This window comes from Denticeps clupeoides, chromosome 2, assembly GCF_900700375.1.
Source record: "Denticeps clupeoides chromosome 2, fDenClu1.1, whole genome shotgun sequence".
NCBI lineage: Eukaryota > Metazoa > Chordata > Actinopteri > Clupeiformes > Denticipitidae > Denticeps > Denticeps clupeoides.
Window position 1 is genome coordinate 37,950,388 of NC_041708.1, and position 15,471 is coordinate 37,965,858.

At 49.6% G+C, this 15,471-nt stretch overlaps 2 protein-coding genes across 2 annotated transcripts; one reads left to right on the top strand and one right to left on the bottom strand.

Annotated features, from left to right (window-relative positions):
- Positions 1-500: 500 nt before the first annotated feature.
- Positions 501-10,682, bottom strand: kbtbd2 (kelch repeat and BTB (POZ) domain containing 2). The gene is made up of 4 exons (XM_028970807.1): positions 10,575-10,682; positions 7,994-8,532; positions 2,356-2,521; positions 501-2,255 (listed from the first exon to the last, which is right to left on the bottom strand). Exons 2-4 carry the CDS (start codon positions 8,164-8,166, stop codon positions 699-701), a joined length of 1,896 nt encoding a protein of 631 aa, XP_028826640.1. The 5' UTR covers positions 8,167-8,532; positions 10,575-10,682; the 3' UTR covers positions 501-698.
- On the top strand, positions 9,269-14,946 carry LOC114774876 (uncharacterized). The gene is made up of 4 exons (XM_028966430.1): positions 9,269-9,420; positions 12,864-12,995; positions 13,069-14,583; positions 14,666-14,946. The coding sequence occupies exons 2-4, from the start codon at positions 12,944-12,946 to the stop codon at positions 14,845-14,847; spliced, it is 1,749 nt and encodes a 582-aa protein (XP_028822263.1). The 5' UTR covers positions 9,269-9,420; positions 12,864-12,943; the 3' UTR covers positions 14,848-14,946.
- The last annotated feature ends 525 nt before the right edge of the window (positions 14,947-15,471 follow it).

Below are 15,471 nucleotides of genomic sequence, written 5' to 3' on the forward strand. Positions count from 1 at the left end.
CTCTCCCTACCTGACCACACCCACATCCACACCCACCCACCAGAAGCACTTACAGCCCCGCCCCCGGTTCCTATGCACAGTTGCGTCCGAGAGACCGTAATGGCAAAAAAAGCAGGTAGAGAGGAGGGAGCCATTTTGGTACAGTTTCCAGAAAGCGTCTTTTGGAGGTTCTGCCATGAAGTGCATCATTGTCATCATCAACCCAGTCAGTGTCAGGTTCTAATAAGATCACATTGTAAAAAAAAAAAAAAAAAGTACACCAGACCAGAAAATGTTCTGCCAGAATGTTGAGGGATTTCTACTCTGTTAGCATTGAGGCTAATGGCTTGGTAAGAGTACAGGTTAAAGTGGTGTGATTATGGTGGAGGAGGTTTGAAAGCTTCTAGGGGTCAGTAGGGGGGAGCGGTCTGGAATACATGGGACCGTATTGAAGGGAAAGCCTTCGTAACCGAGAACAATCACTCACAAATCAAACAGGTTGTCAACGAAACCAGAAGATCTTTTTTTTTTTTTTTTTTTCGGTCCACCACTTGTCCATCAATCCTTCATCATCCATCCTTCAGTCAACCCAAGTCTCTTGTCCACTGAGCAGGACAGCAGAGTTTGCTTTTTTTCAGGGGCGAGCGAGGTGCGTAAAAGTGGGGCTGGAGGGCTCCGTGACGTCGAAGCGAGATGGAAGTGTAGGAGGTAGGCAAGAGCTATACGTGCGGAAGTGACACAATCTCCCCGTCAATCTCAATCTCCTCCGCTCCGTCGGGAGAGAAGAGGTAGGTGGGCGGCTTCCACGGAGACTCCTCCAGACAGGAGGGGTACAGCTTCCCTACAGCACAGCGGAAGTCCTTGCCAAGGTCCCAGAGCACCCGCTCGGAGACGGGCTGCCGCCGGCACCAAAGGTCCAGCTCCAGGTCATACTGGTAGAGCGCATACTTGGCCCGCTCGTTCAGGTGAGTCTCGCGCATGAAGATGCAAAGCGAGTTGAGCAGCACCACCGCGCGCACACACGGGTCCGAGTAGCGCTTAGCGGGGATGTTGGCGGCCATGCGCCACTCGTTCTTGTTGACGTCGTAGATCTCCACGGTCACCGAGGAGCCATCGATGGTGCTGGTAGGCAGACGCACGCCCGAGTTGCTGACCACGTGCAGGCCGCCGATGTAGAAGACCAGGTCGCCCAGGGCAGCCGCCGAGGCAAAGCAGCGGCTGGTCTTGCGCATGGCCATTTCCACCCAGGCGTCGGCACGTGGGAAGTAACAGTACATGAGGTCGTGGCTCATCACGTAGATGCAGTCGTGGACAGCCACCGAGGCGCTCCAGTTCCAGGTGCACGGGAGTGGGCTCATCATGTTCCACTCGTCCTTTTCACGGTCGTAGCGCTCCATTGTACGCTTGTTGAGTTCACCACCCACGTTGTCACCACCTATTGCGTAGATGTAGCCTTCGCAGTAAACCAGAGACGGCTTGGTGCGAGTGCACAACATGGGGGTCTTGGCCACCCAGGAGTTCTGCTGGGCGTCGAACCAGAAGAAGCTGTCTGTAGCGCGGTAGGCAGACTGCAGCTTGCCGCTCTTGCCATGGTTTGTCAGTGAGTTCTTGAGGGGGACCTGTCCGCCCGCGATGAACACATCATTGTCTGGAGTAACCAGCGTGCCCACCTTCTGTAAGTCACCAGGAGGATTGCAGAGCTTGTAGACCTTCTCAGCCTGTGGACTGTAACAGACCACTGTGTGCGGAGAGCCCCCAACAACTTGGGGATGTCCGTCGTTAGGGGACTCGGCCTCCATGAAGATCAACATCTCCTCCTTGGTCATACCCAACCGTGGCTTAAAGAACTTGGGCATCGACTTATAGAGGCCCTGGACTACAACTGACTTGTCATTAGGCGGCAGACCCTGGAACCACGCCCGTTGCGAGACCTCTGACAGCGCATCGATACGGATCTGGCTGAGCACCGATGACAGGTACTGTGAGCGCGACTCCATGTTGTACTCCAGCCACAACATGGCTGCCTCTCGCACAGTCTCCTCCTTCTCCACATTGAGGTTGTCGCTGCTCAGAACGTCCAGAAGCAGCTCGTGCGAGAGCTGAAGGAAGGAGTCCTGCCGGTATACGACTGGAAACTTGTGTTCTACCATGCGCTTAGCACTCTGTTTAAGCTCGCTACAGCTGAACAGGTCGCCAATGCTCAGCATGCGCACACAGTTGTCAGCGTTGATCTTCTTCACCAGGTAGTCCCGGCACTGGAGCAGAACATCTTCCACCTAGGGCAGAGAAATACAACACATTTGGCAAGTCTTGCTAAGGTCCAGAACTAGAATCAATGCAAGCTCCAAAATAACAGATGAAAGTAACAACACAGACCTGTAGGAAGCAAGCGGTTTCATACAGGGGCTCCACAGTGCTGTCGTTGATCGCCAGGTTGCCAGTGTAGGCATAGGTGATGATGGTCTGCAGGGTGCCTGGGTCGACATTCCTCAGGTGCACATGAGTCTGTTTGCTCTCGCTCAGGCCGCTCATAAACATGGCTCTGCATGTAGACAACACAGTCAACAGGTCAACGAGGCAGGAGAAAAGAGTGGCCGCGTCTTACCAAAGGCAGCAACAGGTCAACGAGGCAGGAGAAAAGAGCGACCGCGTCTTACCAAAGGCAGCAACAGGTCAACGAGGCAGGAGAAAAGAGCGACCGCATGTTACCAAAGGCAGCAACAGGTCAACGAGGCAGGAGAAAAGAGCGACCGCATGTTACCAAAGGCAGCAACAGGTCAACGAGGCAGGAGAAAAGAGCGACCGCATGTTACCAAAGGCAGCAACAGGTCAACGAGGCAGGAGAAAACAGCGACCGCGTCTTACCAAAGGCAGCAACAGGTCAACGAGGCAGGAGAAAACAGCGACCGCATCTTACCGAAGGCAGCAACAGGTCAACGAGGCAGGACAAAAGAGCGGCCGCGTCTTACCAAAGGCAGCAACAGGTCAACGAGGCAGGAGAAAAGAGCGACCGCATCTTACCAAAGGCAGCAACAGGTCAACGAGGCAGGACAAAAGAGCGGCCCGCGTCTTACCAAAGGCAGCAACAGGTCACGAGGCAGGAGAAAAGAGCGACCGCATCTTACCAAAGGCAGCAACAGGTCAACGAGGCAGGACAAAAGAGCGGCCGCATCTTACCGAAGGCAGCAACAGGTCAACGAGGCAGGAGAAAAGAGCGACCGCATCTTACCAAAGGCAGCAACAGGTCAACGAGGGCAGGAGAAAAGAGCGACCGCATCTTACAAAGGCAGCAACAGGTCAACGAGGCAGGAGAAATGAGCGACCGCATCTTACCAAAGGCAGCAACAGGTCAACGAGGCAGGAGAAAAGAGCGACCGCATCTTACCAAAGGCAGCAACAGGTCAACGAGGCAGGAGAAAAGAGCGACCGCATCTTACCAAAGGCAGCAACAGGTCAACGAGGCAGGACAAAAGAGCGGCCGCATCTTACCGAAGGCAGCAACAGGTCAACGAGGCAGGAGAAAAGAGCGACCGCATCTTACCAAGGCAGCAACAGGTCAACGAGGCAGGAGGAAAAGAGCGACCGCATCTTACCAAAGGCAGCAAACAGGTCAACGAGGCAGGAGAAATGAGCGACCGCATCTTACCAAAGCAGCAACAGGTTCAACGAGGCAGGAGAAAAGAGCGACCGCATCTTACCGAAGGGCCAGCAAGCAACAGGTCAACGAGGCAGGAGAAAAGAGCGACCGCATCTTACCAAAGGCAAGCAACAGGTCAACGACGGCAGGAGAAAAGAGCGACCGCATATTACCAAAGGCAGCAACAGGTCAACGAGGCAGGAGAAAAAGAGCGACCGCGTCTTACCAAAGGCAGCAACAGGTCAACGAGGCAGGAGAAAACAGCGACCGCATCTTACCGAAGGCAGCAACAGGTCAACGAGGCAGGACAAAAGAGCGGCCGCGTCTTACCAAAGGCAGCAACAGGTCAACGAGGCAGGAGAAATGAGCGACCGCATCTTACCGAAGGCAGCAACAGGTCAACGAGGCAGGAGAAAAGAGCGACCGCATGTTACCAAAGGCAGCAACAGGTCAACGAGGCAGGAGAAAAGAGCGACCGCATCTTACCAAAGGCAGCAACAGGTCAACGAGGCAGGAGAAAAGAGCGACCGCATCTTACCAAAGGCAGCAACAGGTCAACGAGGCAGGAGAAATGAGCGACCGCATCTTACCGAAGGCAGCAACAGGTCAACGAGGCAGGAGAAAAGAGCGACCGCATGTTACCAAAGGCAGCAACAGGTCAACGAGGCAGGAGAAAAGAGCGACCGCATGTTACCGAAGGCAGAAGCCTGGAGTAGTACTGTGCGGTATAAATGGTATGATAGAGAAATTTGATTATACCGGCCTATCGCAGAAATATCCACATCACCCACCACACCTATTTGCAGCATGATGTATTATTATTGGAAAACGGATAAGTGCACCTAGGAGCAACTTGTTAAAAAGAGTGGTGCAACATCGCTAATCTGACCAGAGCTAATAAAAATAAACACAACTAATAAAAATATGAATTTTTATTAGTTGTGGCCACAACACAAATATTGTTTTTCACAAACTTTGCTGCTTCAGTGTTTCTAGATCTTTTCAACTGTTGTTTCTATGGTGTATTGAAGCATAATTACAAGCAAGTTTCAAAGGTTTTTATTGAAAATTACATCAAATCTATGCAAAGAGTCAGTATTTGCAGTATTGTTTTTTTTTTTTTCAAGAACTCTGCAATTTGTCCCACATGCTGTCAATCAATTTCTGGGCCAAATCCTGACTGATGGAAACTCGTTCCTTCATAAATCAGTGCTTGGAGTTTGACAGAATTTGTGGGGTTTTGGTTGTGCACCTGCCTCTTTAGGATTGACAAAAAGTTTTCAAATGGATTAAGGTTCGAGGTGTTTCCTGGCCATTGAGCCTAAATATACATTTTTGGTTTCCTGAGTCACTTAGTTATCACCTTGGCCTTATGGTATGGTGCTCAATCATGGAAAAGGCATCATTCTTCACCAAACTGGCACAAGAGAGGATTGACGGTAGTTCACCTCGGAAAGGGTCTCAAATCAGAGAAAATGACTTTACCCCAATCCTCAGCAGTCCAATCCCTGTACTTTTTACAGAATATCAGTCTGTCCGTTCTCTTGGAGAAAAGTGGTTTCTTCTTGACACCAGGCCTTCCTATAAAAATCTTCACCTCACTGTGTGTGCAGATGCTCTCAAACCCGCCTGCTACCATTCCTGAGCAAGCTCTGCACAGGTGGCACCCCGATTTTTGATGATCTGATAAATGGTTGATTTAGGTACAATCTTAGCAGCAGCAATATTCTTGCCTGTGAAAAACAGAGGAAGAACAATGCATCACCCTCCTTTTAAAGCATCCAGTCTGCTATTCTACACTCACTCACCTGTGAGGGAAAAAAATAAATAATCGCTCAGGAGTACATGCAAGCTTCCGTAATAAAAACGCCAGCAGCAAACTTTGTATTAAAAAAAAAAAAAAAAAAAAAAAAAACAGTATGTGTGTCACTCAAAACTTTTGGCAATGACTGTGCATTGTAAATAAATACATAAAAATGTAAAAGCCCTGCAGGCTTCACTTTCTTTGGGTTTCCCCTCACCGGTAAAAGGGTAGAGCGCGTGGGACCAATGCAGCTGCACCACCGCACATGTTCAGTACGTACACACACACACACACATTCCTCTGGCCTGAGTCAGCTACATCCACAGCTGTGAAGCAGGAGGACCAAACGTGCAGGTGTGGCGCGGCCTGTTTACGTGACGCGCAGTTACAGACCATTACCGCCGTTTTCTCACACCACTTCTACAACCAGTTACCTGATGCTGTTATTATATTCAATAAAAGGAACCCACATCACATCTGCAAAACTCATTTCTATATATGAAAGAAAATCACATCAAATGGGGCAGTGGTGGCCTAGCGGTTAAGGAAGCGCCCCCGTAATCAGAAGGTTGCTGGTTCGAATCCCAATCTGCCAATGAGGTGCTACTGAGCAAAGCACCGTCCCCACACACTGCTCCCCGGGCGCCTGTCATGGCTGCCCACTGCTCAGTCAGGGTGATGGTTAAATGCAGCGGACAAATTTCACTGTGTGCACCGTGTGCTGTGCATCACAATGACAATCACTTCACTTATTATTGTCAACACGACTTCCTTTCTGTACCAAACAATGTGGTTTGTGAACGGTGTTGATGATGTCATTTCTACGAATGTCCCTCAACTTCTATAGGCCGCTTTCCTCCTCGTCCCGCCCCTCTCCTCCTCATTAGCATTTAAAGCTACAGACGGTGAAGCGGTGCATCCTGGGAAATCTCATTGTGGGACTGGATCAAAGCGGCTGTAATTCTGCACCAAGAGACTTCAGATACAGAATTAGGGGACCAACAAGACCGACATAAAAGCAAAACAAAAAAAATCATAAGGGACATTTTTGAGGTTCCTCACTGCATCTCTTTAATCTGAATAGAGCACAATGGAAATCTTGCCTCTGAAGAGACAGACTTTTTTTAACAGCTGGACCGTATTTGTGTGTTTGTGCGTATGAGTGTCTGAGAACAATAACAGCCACCCAACGGATGCGAAGCATCTCATGACATCCTACGCATCCCTGTCCACCACAGGCCGCCCACACGCCCAGACGTCCTTGTCCTCTCAGTCTGGTTTGTCCCCAGTCCCAGCACCCGCCCCCCCTTCCGATCGCATGGACGCAGGCGAACGTCCTCATAAGACCCGGGACTCTCCCTGGCATTCCCTGCCTGCTGCGCTCAGAAGAGAGGAGTTGAAAAGACAGGAGGAGGAGGAGGAAGCAGAGACAGCGTCCAGCTGAGCAGCACATGTGAGAAGGAGGACGGCCAACAGGAAGAGGGCGGATACCCGGTTCCGCGTGGGAATGGGGAGACGAGGCGGTCGGCATTCATAACGTTCGGGAGAACATAGAAGAGTCATCAGAGAGCTGCGCATGACGAAGGAACGTAAACTGAGATCAGAGGTGGCCGTGGCTACTATAACACACGCTGCACTGGACACACCACCAAAGCATCTTACGGACTGTTCTCTACATGATGCATGGGAAATTTTGATAAAACAAGTTACTTTATGTATGTGGTACTTGTGGTGCTTCACTACAGGATAGTTCTATATAAAATTATGACAAAAGCCATGCAAGTAGTTGCCATGTGATGGACGGGACACAGAAAACTAGTCTCACTCTAAATAAGCATTCAGACAAAACTATTGCACCAAATATTTCAATGTATAACGGGTGTCAAAATTGTGCAACACTTCAAAAATTCTTATGCAAAACCAATATATGCAACTGAACTGAAACGCATTGTAAGGGTATTGTAATTAAGCCTGATGTGACATATAAACTGAAATTGAAAGTCTGGGCTATGTTAATAATTTGCTTTGAATTTCAATTTTACATCGCTAGAGGTTAAGTCCATAACTCCACATGTGTTCATTCATAGTTTTGATGCCTTCAGTGAGAATCTACCAACGTAAATGGTCATGAAAATAAAGAACACACGTTGAATGAGAAGGTGTGTCCAGAACTTTGGCCTGTACTGTATATCTAAATCAATTATTAAACAATTAATTGAAAAAGAAAAAAAATACTTAACACATTACGCTCAATACTTTGAGAATTTTACAGCATTAAAATTACACTAATAAGAATGATAATGTCTGTTGTTCACAAGCAGGCAGCGCCATCTAGTGGCGCATTCTTACTAATCCTTATAAAGTTCTCTGATTCTGAATTGACCCTGGAAGTGGAAAATGCAGAATTCATTTCGACATTCGTCTACAAGAGATCCGTCTGTACAGATGTAGCAAAGCAACGCACGGTGAGCATTACAGAGTAAATGCAGTAAAAGACGGAAGCCATGGTCGCCGCGCCGCAGTTAACAGTAAACAGGGACAGTAAGGCCCCGGCATGCAGGTCCAGTCCTCACCTGAAGTAGGAGCTACACGTGGCCAGCACCATTTTGTGGCAGGGGAACTCATTGTCCTCCACCAGCAGGACGATGTCCGTCAGCAGCTTCTGCTCGTAGAAGAACTTGAGCTGCTCCAGCACGGAGACAGCGTAGTCCGTGTTCACCGGCCGGCGCTCGCCCAGATCAGTCATGCTCGTGTCCCATGAGTCGCGCCCCAGCTTTGAGAGTCAAAAAAGACGCCGGCTTCTAACCGGACCCCCCCCCCCCCAACCGTCAAGAAGTTATGTCAAAGCGAAAGAAATAAAGAAAGATAAGGGAAGGTAAAAACTACTCCTTCCGGCCCAAGACAGGCACAAGTAGACAAATTTCCAAAAAGGAAAAAAAAAAAAAATTTAATCCCAGAGTTACAGTGACACCGAGGAGAGAAATTCCTTATTGCAGAAGCGCGGGACGGGACGGGTCCTTTGTGGAAGAGCAGCCTCGGTCTGAGGTGGAGGTAAAAGCGGCGCCGCCGGAAGGCCAGAGAGAGATGCCGCTACATCCGGGTGTCTCCGTGGCTGCGAGGGAACAGAAGAAGGCGGTCAACACTTCGTTCACGTGCACAACAAGCTTCAAGACAACGCTCCACTTCCGGTCTGCGATAATATTAAACGACGTGCCGCGATGCTGACAGTCGTATCCGTTTATCACCTTTATAAAGACTGGAAAAGCACAGATGGAAATATGTGCGGGAACTGTGAACCGAAATGTGGAGCCGAGGTTTGTTTCCATACGTCGTAGTAGGGGTGTTGACATTAATCGAATAAATCGATGCATCGCGATGCAGACGTGGACGATGCTGCATTTACCAGACGCCCTTATCCAGAACGACTTACAGTCAGCAGTTACAGGGACAGTCCCCCCCTGGAGACACTCAGCGTTAAGTGTCCTGCTCAGGGACACGATGGTAGTAAGTGGGATTTGAACCTGGGTCTTCTGGTTCACAGGCGAGTGTGTTACCCATCAGGCCACTACGATGAACTGCTCCAATTCCACAAGTCTGTTCATGCATTTTCATCCCTGGTGTCATCCCATAGTTTTCCTACATTACTTCATACAACATTTTCAAATGCACGAGTGAGCGTCTCGTTCACCCGCGTGGCTTTGGTACAACGAGCAGGAGCGCTGTACAAATCGGGGCGTCGGGTGGGCGCGAACTCTACACACCGACCGCGTTTCTGCTCGTTGTATTTCATAATGCTGCTGCTGATCAGAGTACCGCGCCGCAACCCGTAGAACCGAAGCAGGCCCGCGTTCAGGAATGGAGGAAAAGCTGATCAATCTCTGAGTGTCCAGAGGTTAGAGTTCGCGCCCACCTGACGCCCCAATTTCAACAGCGTTCCTGCTCGTTGTACCAAATCAAGGTCACGCGGGTGAATGAGACTTTCACTCGTGAATTTGAGAAGGTAGGAAAATTGTAGGAAACCTATGGGACGAAAACGCGTGCAAAATGCGTGAACAGACTCGTAGACTCGAACAGTTCGTAGTCACTTCGGTTAGCAGGCTTGTCCACAGACCATTTAGGCGAAAGAATGAGACATAAACCAGACTAAGGAAACCGCCGAAGAAGCTTTCTAATCCTACGATTCATTAGCATCGATGGGAATTATTCTCCCTCTCCGACCAACCGTAGAAAACGCAGGCCCGAGCAGCGACTATTCCCTTTATTCGGCCGAGCGGGTCCCCTGGAACCTGGAACACGGCCGCGAATTTACACGCAATCCCTGTGTGTCTGCTATACTGGCGGGGCGATGCTGCGGGTGGAAACTAGCTGCTTAAAAAAAAAAAAAAAAGCACCAATGTACTGGTGACGTTCTATTAAAAACAGAGATCGTGATTACGCGGATCCAGACGCCCGACCTCACATGTGCGGGAACCGCGCGTCCGCTCCGCGGCGCCGGTCGGAGGGACATCCCGGCGGGAGGCGACGCCTCCGAACGTGCGTCTTGCGGGTTTAGAATTTACATCACATGCGAAATGGACAGAGCGAACATGCTAACGCTAGCCGGACTGACCAAAATACGCCCCCCATGCGCCCGATCGCTGCCCCGAAAACAGCCGGACCCCCACAAGGCACCGGCTGGCTGTCGACACCGGGGTTATTTTTTTTACCTATTTTTTTACCTTCGCGCTACGGCGCTTTTTTTTCCCCCTCAGCGATGTTTTTTTTTTTTTTTATCCAGCCGGCTAGCGAAGCAAGCGGCCGGCTAGCCTCCTACAGCAGCCGCGGCGCCCGCTCTTCCCTTCCGGTCCCCGCTTCCCCGAACACAGACGCGGCTTTTCACAAAGCACAAGGCGACTCGGCGGTTGTCTGGCGGCACCGAGCGCCGCCCGGAGCGGCGGGCAGCCACGCCGCGCTCCTTATTATTAGCATTAGCGACGGTTAGCCAACTAGCATTATTAGCATTAGCTACGGCTAGCGCTAGCATTACATTCACCATTAGAGAGCGACGGTACAAACCAGTCACGATAACGTTTAACAACCGGTTACAGGCGTCATACGACGTACAAGTAACACATCCTGAAGAACAACAAATCCACCAAGTTTTTACTTCCTTACTGTGGCATATATTGTCCTTTAAAATCGCCTGTGAGCAGACTCACTCCGGCCGTTGCACAAAGTACGGGCTCCGGAAGCCGAATTTACACAATTTACGGCGGAGACGCGCTTCGATTAACCGATTAACCGCGCAGGCGCAGTGTGGAGCAGGCGAGGCCAAACGAGGATAACGGGCATGCGCCCAACGATGCGTGGACTCTGACGTCACGCAACGTGGGCGTGGTCACGACGCCCGGACATGGCGGGAGTTGTTATCAAGTGAGGGCGTACTGAAAGAAAATCAACTCATTTAGTAGGAAATAAACATTGACGCCATTCCTAATAAACTTCAGTATTTATTTATAGAATTATACATAAAACGATGTCCTCAAATAAAAAAAATAAATTTCATGAAACAGTTATATAATGAAAGAGTTGTTCTATACTTCCTTTGGCTAACCAATAACATTATGAAAAGTAAAAGTGAAATGATTGTCATTGTGAAACAATGCAGCATCACCCTTGGTGAGCATTGGGCACCAGGACAGGTGCCCGGGGAGCACCGTGTGGGGACGGTACCTTCATCAAGGTGGCACCTTGGCAGCTCGGGATTAGGCCAATACTTTAATATAAAACTGTTGCAAATGTCACCAGCACTTGAAGCAGTGATTCTGTATTGATGTTGTCAGGGGTGTAACATATTTTATACATTTAAATGATTTAAAAAGAGTTTTGTAAACTAAAGACTAAGACGAGACACAAGTCAAAGCCTTGGCAACCCTAAACGAAACTGGTATGAATTCCCAACAGGAGCACACGTACTGTAACGGCGGCCTGAAGATCCCAAGCGGGGAGCGGTGATGGTGGCAGGATAAAATTACACAGGAGTGGGTGGCGTCCGGAAGCAGACTGCGTTTATTAAATAATAATTAAAAAACATCAATAAAACACAGCTTTTAAATATCTAAATAAAGAACAAGAATTCCAATCAACTATTTTCTACAATGAATCATCTTCACACACATTTTTAAAACTTTTCTAATACATAGTATCACATTAAATCAATTATTTTAATTCCCTACAGTTCAATACAAACAGTTGCTGTTCCCTAAACTATAAAATCAATAAAACACTTCCATTATATGGCTGTTCGGTGCCTCCGCTCTGTTGCACATTTTAACACCGTAAACTTTTATTCAGCCTGTAGAGCAACATTGTCTGGCTGCTCAGGGGAGAACAGGAGTAGTGTGTTGAACATTGTAGGTAAATCAACGTTTGATCAACGTTTGATCAACGTTGCCCGAATTGCTCGGATTGGTCACAGGTGAAAACAAAGTAGATACATGGCGCTAAATACTCAAACGTTGACTTCAGAGGGACAAGGAGGCTGCACCACGTGGTCGATTCCCGCGCCGTGACGTCACAGGCCAGGCGCCCCTCGAATGGCCGCCCCTGATTGGGGTCCCAGGTGTCCCCAATATAAGTCACCGAGCGGCCTGCGCGCCGGAGGTTTCCGCAGCTCCCCACGTTAGAAGCACTTGCTTTTCTGCGTTAGTTCGTCACCTCGAGACTTATTCACTTGCACGTTAAATGTGAGGCGAGCCGCGCTCCGTGCGTCCGTTTCGCGGTCTTTTAACTTTTTACTTCGCCCCCCCCCCCCGACCGCCAGTACAATCCAGCATGGAAGGTAACATCTGCAACGTTATTCTTATTAATACGCTCTTTTCTGGGGGGTTTATTCTCCGGCAGCTCTACTCGTTTTCTTTCTTATTTTCCTCTTTTTATTCTGCAACGTTTTAAAGTCTATTTAGTAAATTTCCCACTTGTAGGGCTAATAAAGGATCTTCTCTCCCATCTTATCTTTATTTGGCCCCTAGTTAAAAGAATACCTCGAACTGATGAGTTTTTCTGCCTGAAATTGCCCCCTCGTTTATGGACCTGTGTGAAAGTCCTGGATGGGAGTGACGTGCATCACTTTAATCCACATTTAATCCCTCAAATTAAAAACTCTTTCCACATCACTCCATACATTCAAATTCCAATTTTATTACAAATAAAATTTGAATTTGGAATTTGATTGTATGGGGTGATGTGGAAATTCTATATATAAAAAAAAGTGTAGTGTGTGTGTGCACATTTAAAATCTTTTTATATTTAGAATTTACACATCACCCATATATATATATATATATATATATATATAAAACACTATTTTACCTGCTTCTCATCCGGTTTTGAGTTTGAGGTTTTTTTTTTTTTTTGGAGGGGGGGGTGTCATTTCTCTGTAAATTCGTGGTTCTCGCCCGTTAGGAAGTGGTCAACCCCAGCAGCGGCCCGTCAACCACACAAGGCCTTTCTTCTACGTCCAGCCGCCCTCCCAGCCGTACTACATGTACCAGTGGCACGCCAACCCGTACCACCACTATGGCTTCCATGGATCAGGTTCGTTCGTCCTTCAGGTTTGTGTAAGTAGACATGCAGATGGGATTATTATTTTTTTTTCTTGTTTGTGCAGGTTTACCTTTGCCCCGCCCCTACGTGTCCCCCTACTCCTACATGCAGTACCCCGGGTACATAGTCCCTCATGCACCGGTGCATCCGCTGGACTACAGAAGAGTGTTCGATCCCCACTTGGGGCCCATGGCGGCGTACGACGTCACCCTGCGCCAGCAGCACCAGCACGGTACGGCGCGGAAGGAGACGGCGTGCTCCGGCGCGCAGACCGACCCCAGCGAGGCTCTGAACAAGCTGATCGAGTGTCTGGACAAGCTGCGCTCCAGCGACGTCCCCAGCGCGGAGAGGGAGCTGGACTCGGGAAACGCCTCTCAGAGCTCGGGGATCTTCTCGCCGGGAGAGGAGCGGAAGCGGGCGGAGCCGGAGGACGGTAGCCGGGGAGGGGAGGGTCAGGTCTGCCAGGGATCTCCTGAGGCCATTTTCTGCGACTCGGGCCTTGCAGCGTATGATGGGAGCCTTGAAAAGCTGGGCCAGACAACAGAGTGGCTGGTGGATTCTGATGGGGAGCCACCTCTGGACACCTCCTCGCTCCATGAGGACGAGGACGAGCTTGATCTTCACCAGGTTTGCTCTACAGAAGGTCAGATCTTTCGGTCCGAACCTCAGCCTGTAAGGAATCTTGAAGATGACCGGACCGACTCAAAGGCATTGCAGGACCGTGAGGAGCATCTCAAACAGGGTTCAGTTGCTCCATCTCATCCTCCTTCCAGCCAAGATGGAACAAGTGTGATGTCCCAGGAGGCCAGTGAGCAGTCAGGAGCAGCCAGCACATCTGGAGACGCGAGACACAACGAACAGTCCCGTGTCGCGAGGCTGCCTTGCGAGAAGGTGCTCTCTGCCGGTGTCCTTCAGAAAGGGAGTCCTCGCCGCTCTCCTTCGGTGCCTCCACTGCTTCCACTTGGACAGACCTACTACAGCTACTGTCCCCCTCAGTTGGCCCACGAGCGCATCAGCGTCCTCAGCCCCTCCCTGGACGAGCTGTCCTCGCGAGACGAGATGTTCTCCACTGACCTGGAGGACCTGGACCTGTTTCCTGGTCACGTGTACACAGAAGAGAGGCTCCCAGAAGCCTCCAGTGCTGACTCTCGTGAAGCGCTTGCTCTTCAGGAGGAGGTTTGTACAGTTTGTCACAAAAGGTTTACGTGTGCTGGATGTAGCCTGAGTGTCACCAAGAAGGCACAAAGGCCGAAGGTCCATGCCACCGGGCTCTACGGCTACGATGACGCCGGTGACTCTGACGAGGAGGTTGTGGAGGAGAAATCTAGAGAGGAGCACCAGTCAGCAAGAGGATCGATGTGTGATACGCCACACAGGCCGGGCGTCAAGAAGCCCCTGATGTCCAGAACGTCCACCGGCCCTCCTGTACGACAGCAGGTCCAACCAAAGCTGAAGAGGCTACGCGCCCGGGACGGGCTGGGTGACCTGGGACAGCCTGAGGAGCAGGAGGTGGAGTGTCCCAGACACTGCTGCTCTGAAGATCACGGGAAAAGCCACGCGCAGCACAGAGTGGGCAAGGGTACGTTTCTCGATTCATCCAGATTTTTCCTTTGGTCCTGGGTTAACGTCATGGCGCTGCATCTTCTCCTGGTCCACTCCAGACAGGGCATGGAGAGAGGGCATGGTCTGCTCACACCTGGAGGGCCGAGTTCGAGTCCAGAGAGGCCAACCATTACCCCAGAGGACAGGTACTCCAATGTCACGTTCTTCTTTTTATCTAATCCAGTTTAGTGAACAGTTTTGTTCACTTTATTTATTTTTCTTTTTGCTGCTCTTATCTTGAACTGTCCACTTTTATATACGTATCTATTACTTTTTATTTAAAATGGGCTTGATCGCCTGTAAATAGAATGCAGTCGACCTCATTAGGTCATTTTTAAAGCTGAACAAAACCTCAAATTGGTCTGGCCCAACCATATGTTCCCCACAAGGGGGCGTTGCACAGTAAAGAACGCACCACCCAGAGTTAGCACAGCTGTTTTGCACGTGAGAGCCGTATTGATATCAAATGAAAGCTGATCGATAGATAGATTGATTAGTTCTTCACGTGCAACATTGGTAACTGTAAAATGATGACCGGGATCACGTTTGTGGGAAACCGGTTAAAAACATTTTCTTATGGATTTGTGTGTGTGGAGAATTGTCTTGTATTCCCTCCCCAGAGAGGCCGACGCCAAGAAGGCCGCCTGCAAGGCCACAGATGTGCCAGACTTCGATAATGCTGGATCAAGACGCTGGGGAGGTGGAGGAGGATGTTGAAGTGGAGTTGCCTCGATTTCACAGGGGAAGCGGTAAAGGTTACAATTCTAAGAAAATTGTGACTAGAATCAATATAATATTACCAATTTTTAATAAGTTTTTTTTTTATTTTTTTATGAAGGGACCACAAAGAGGGGTGGAGCAAGAT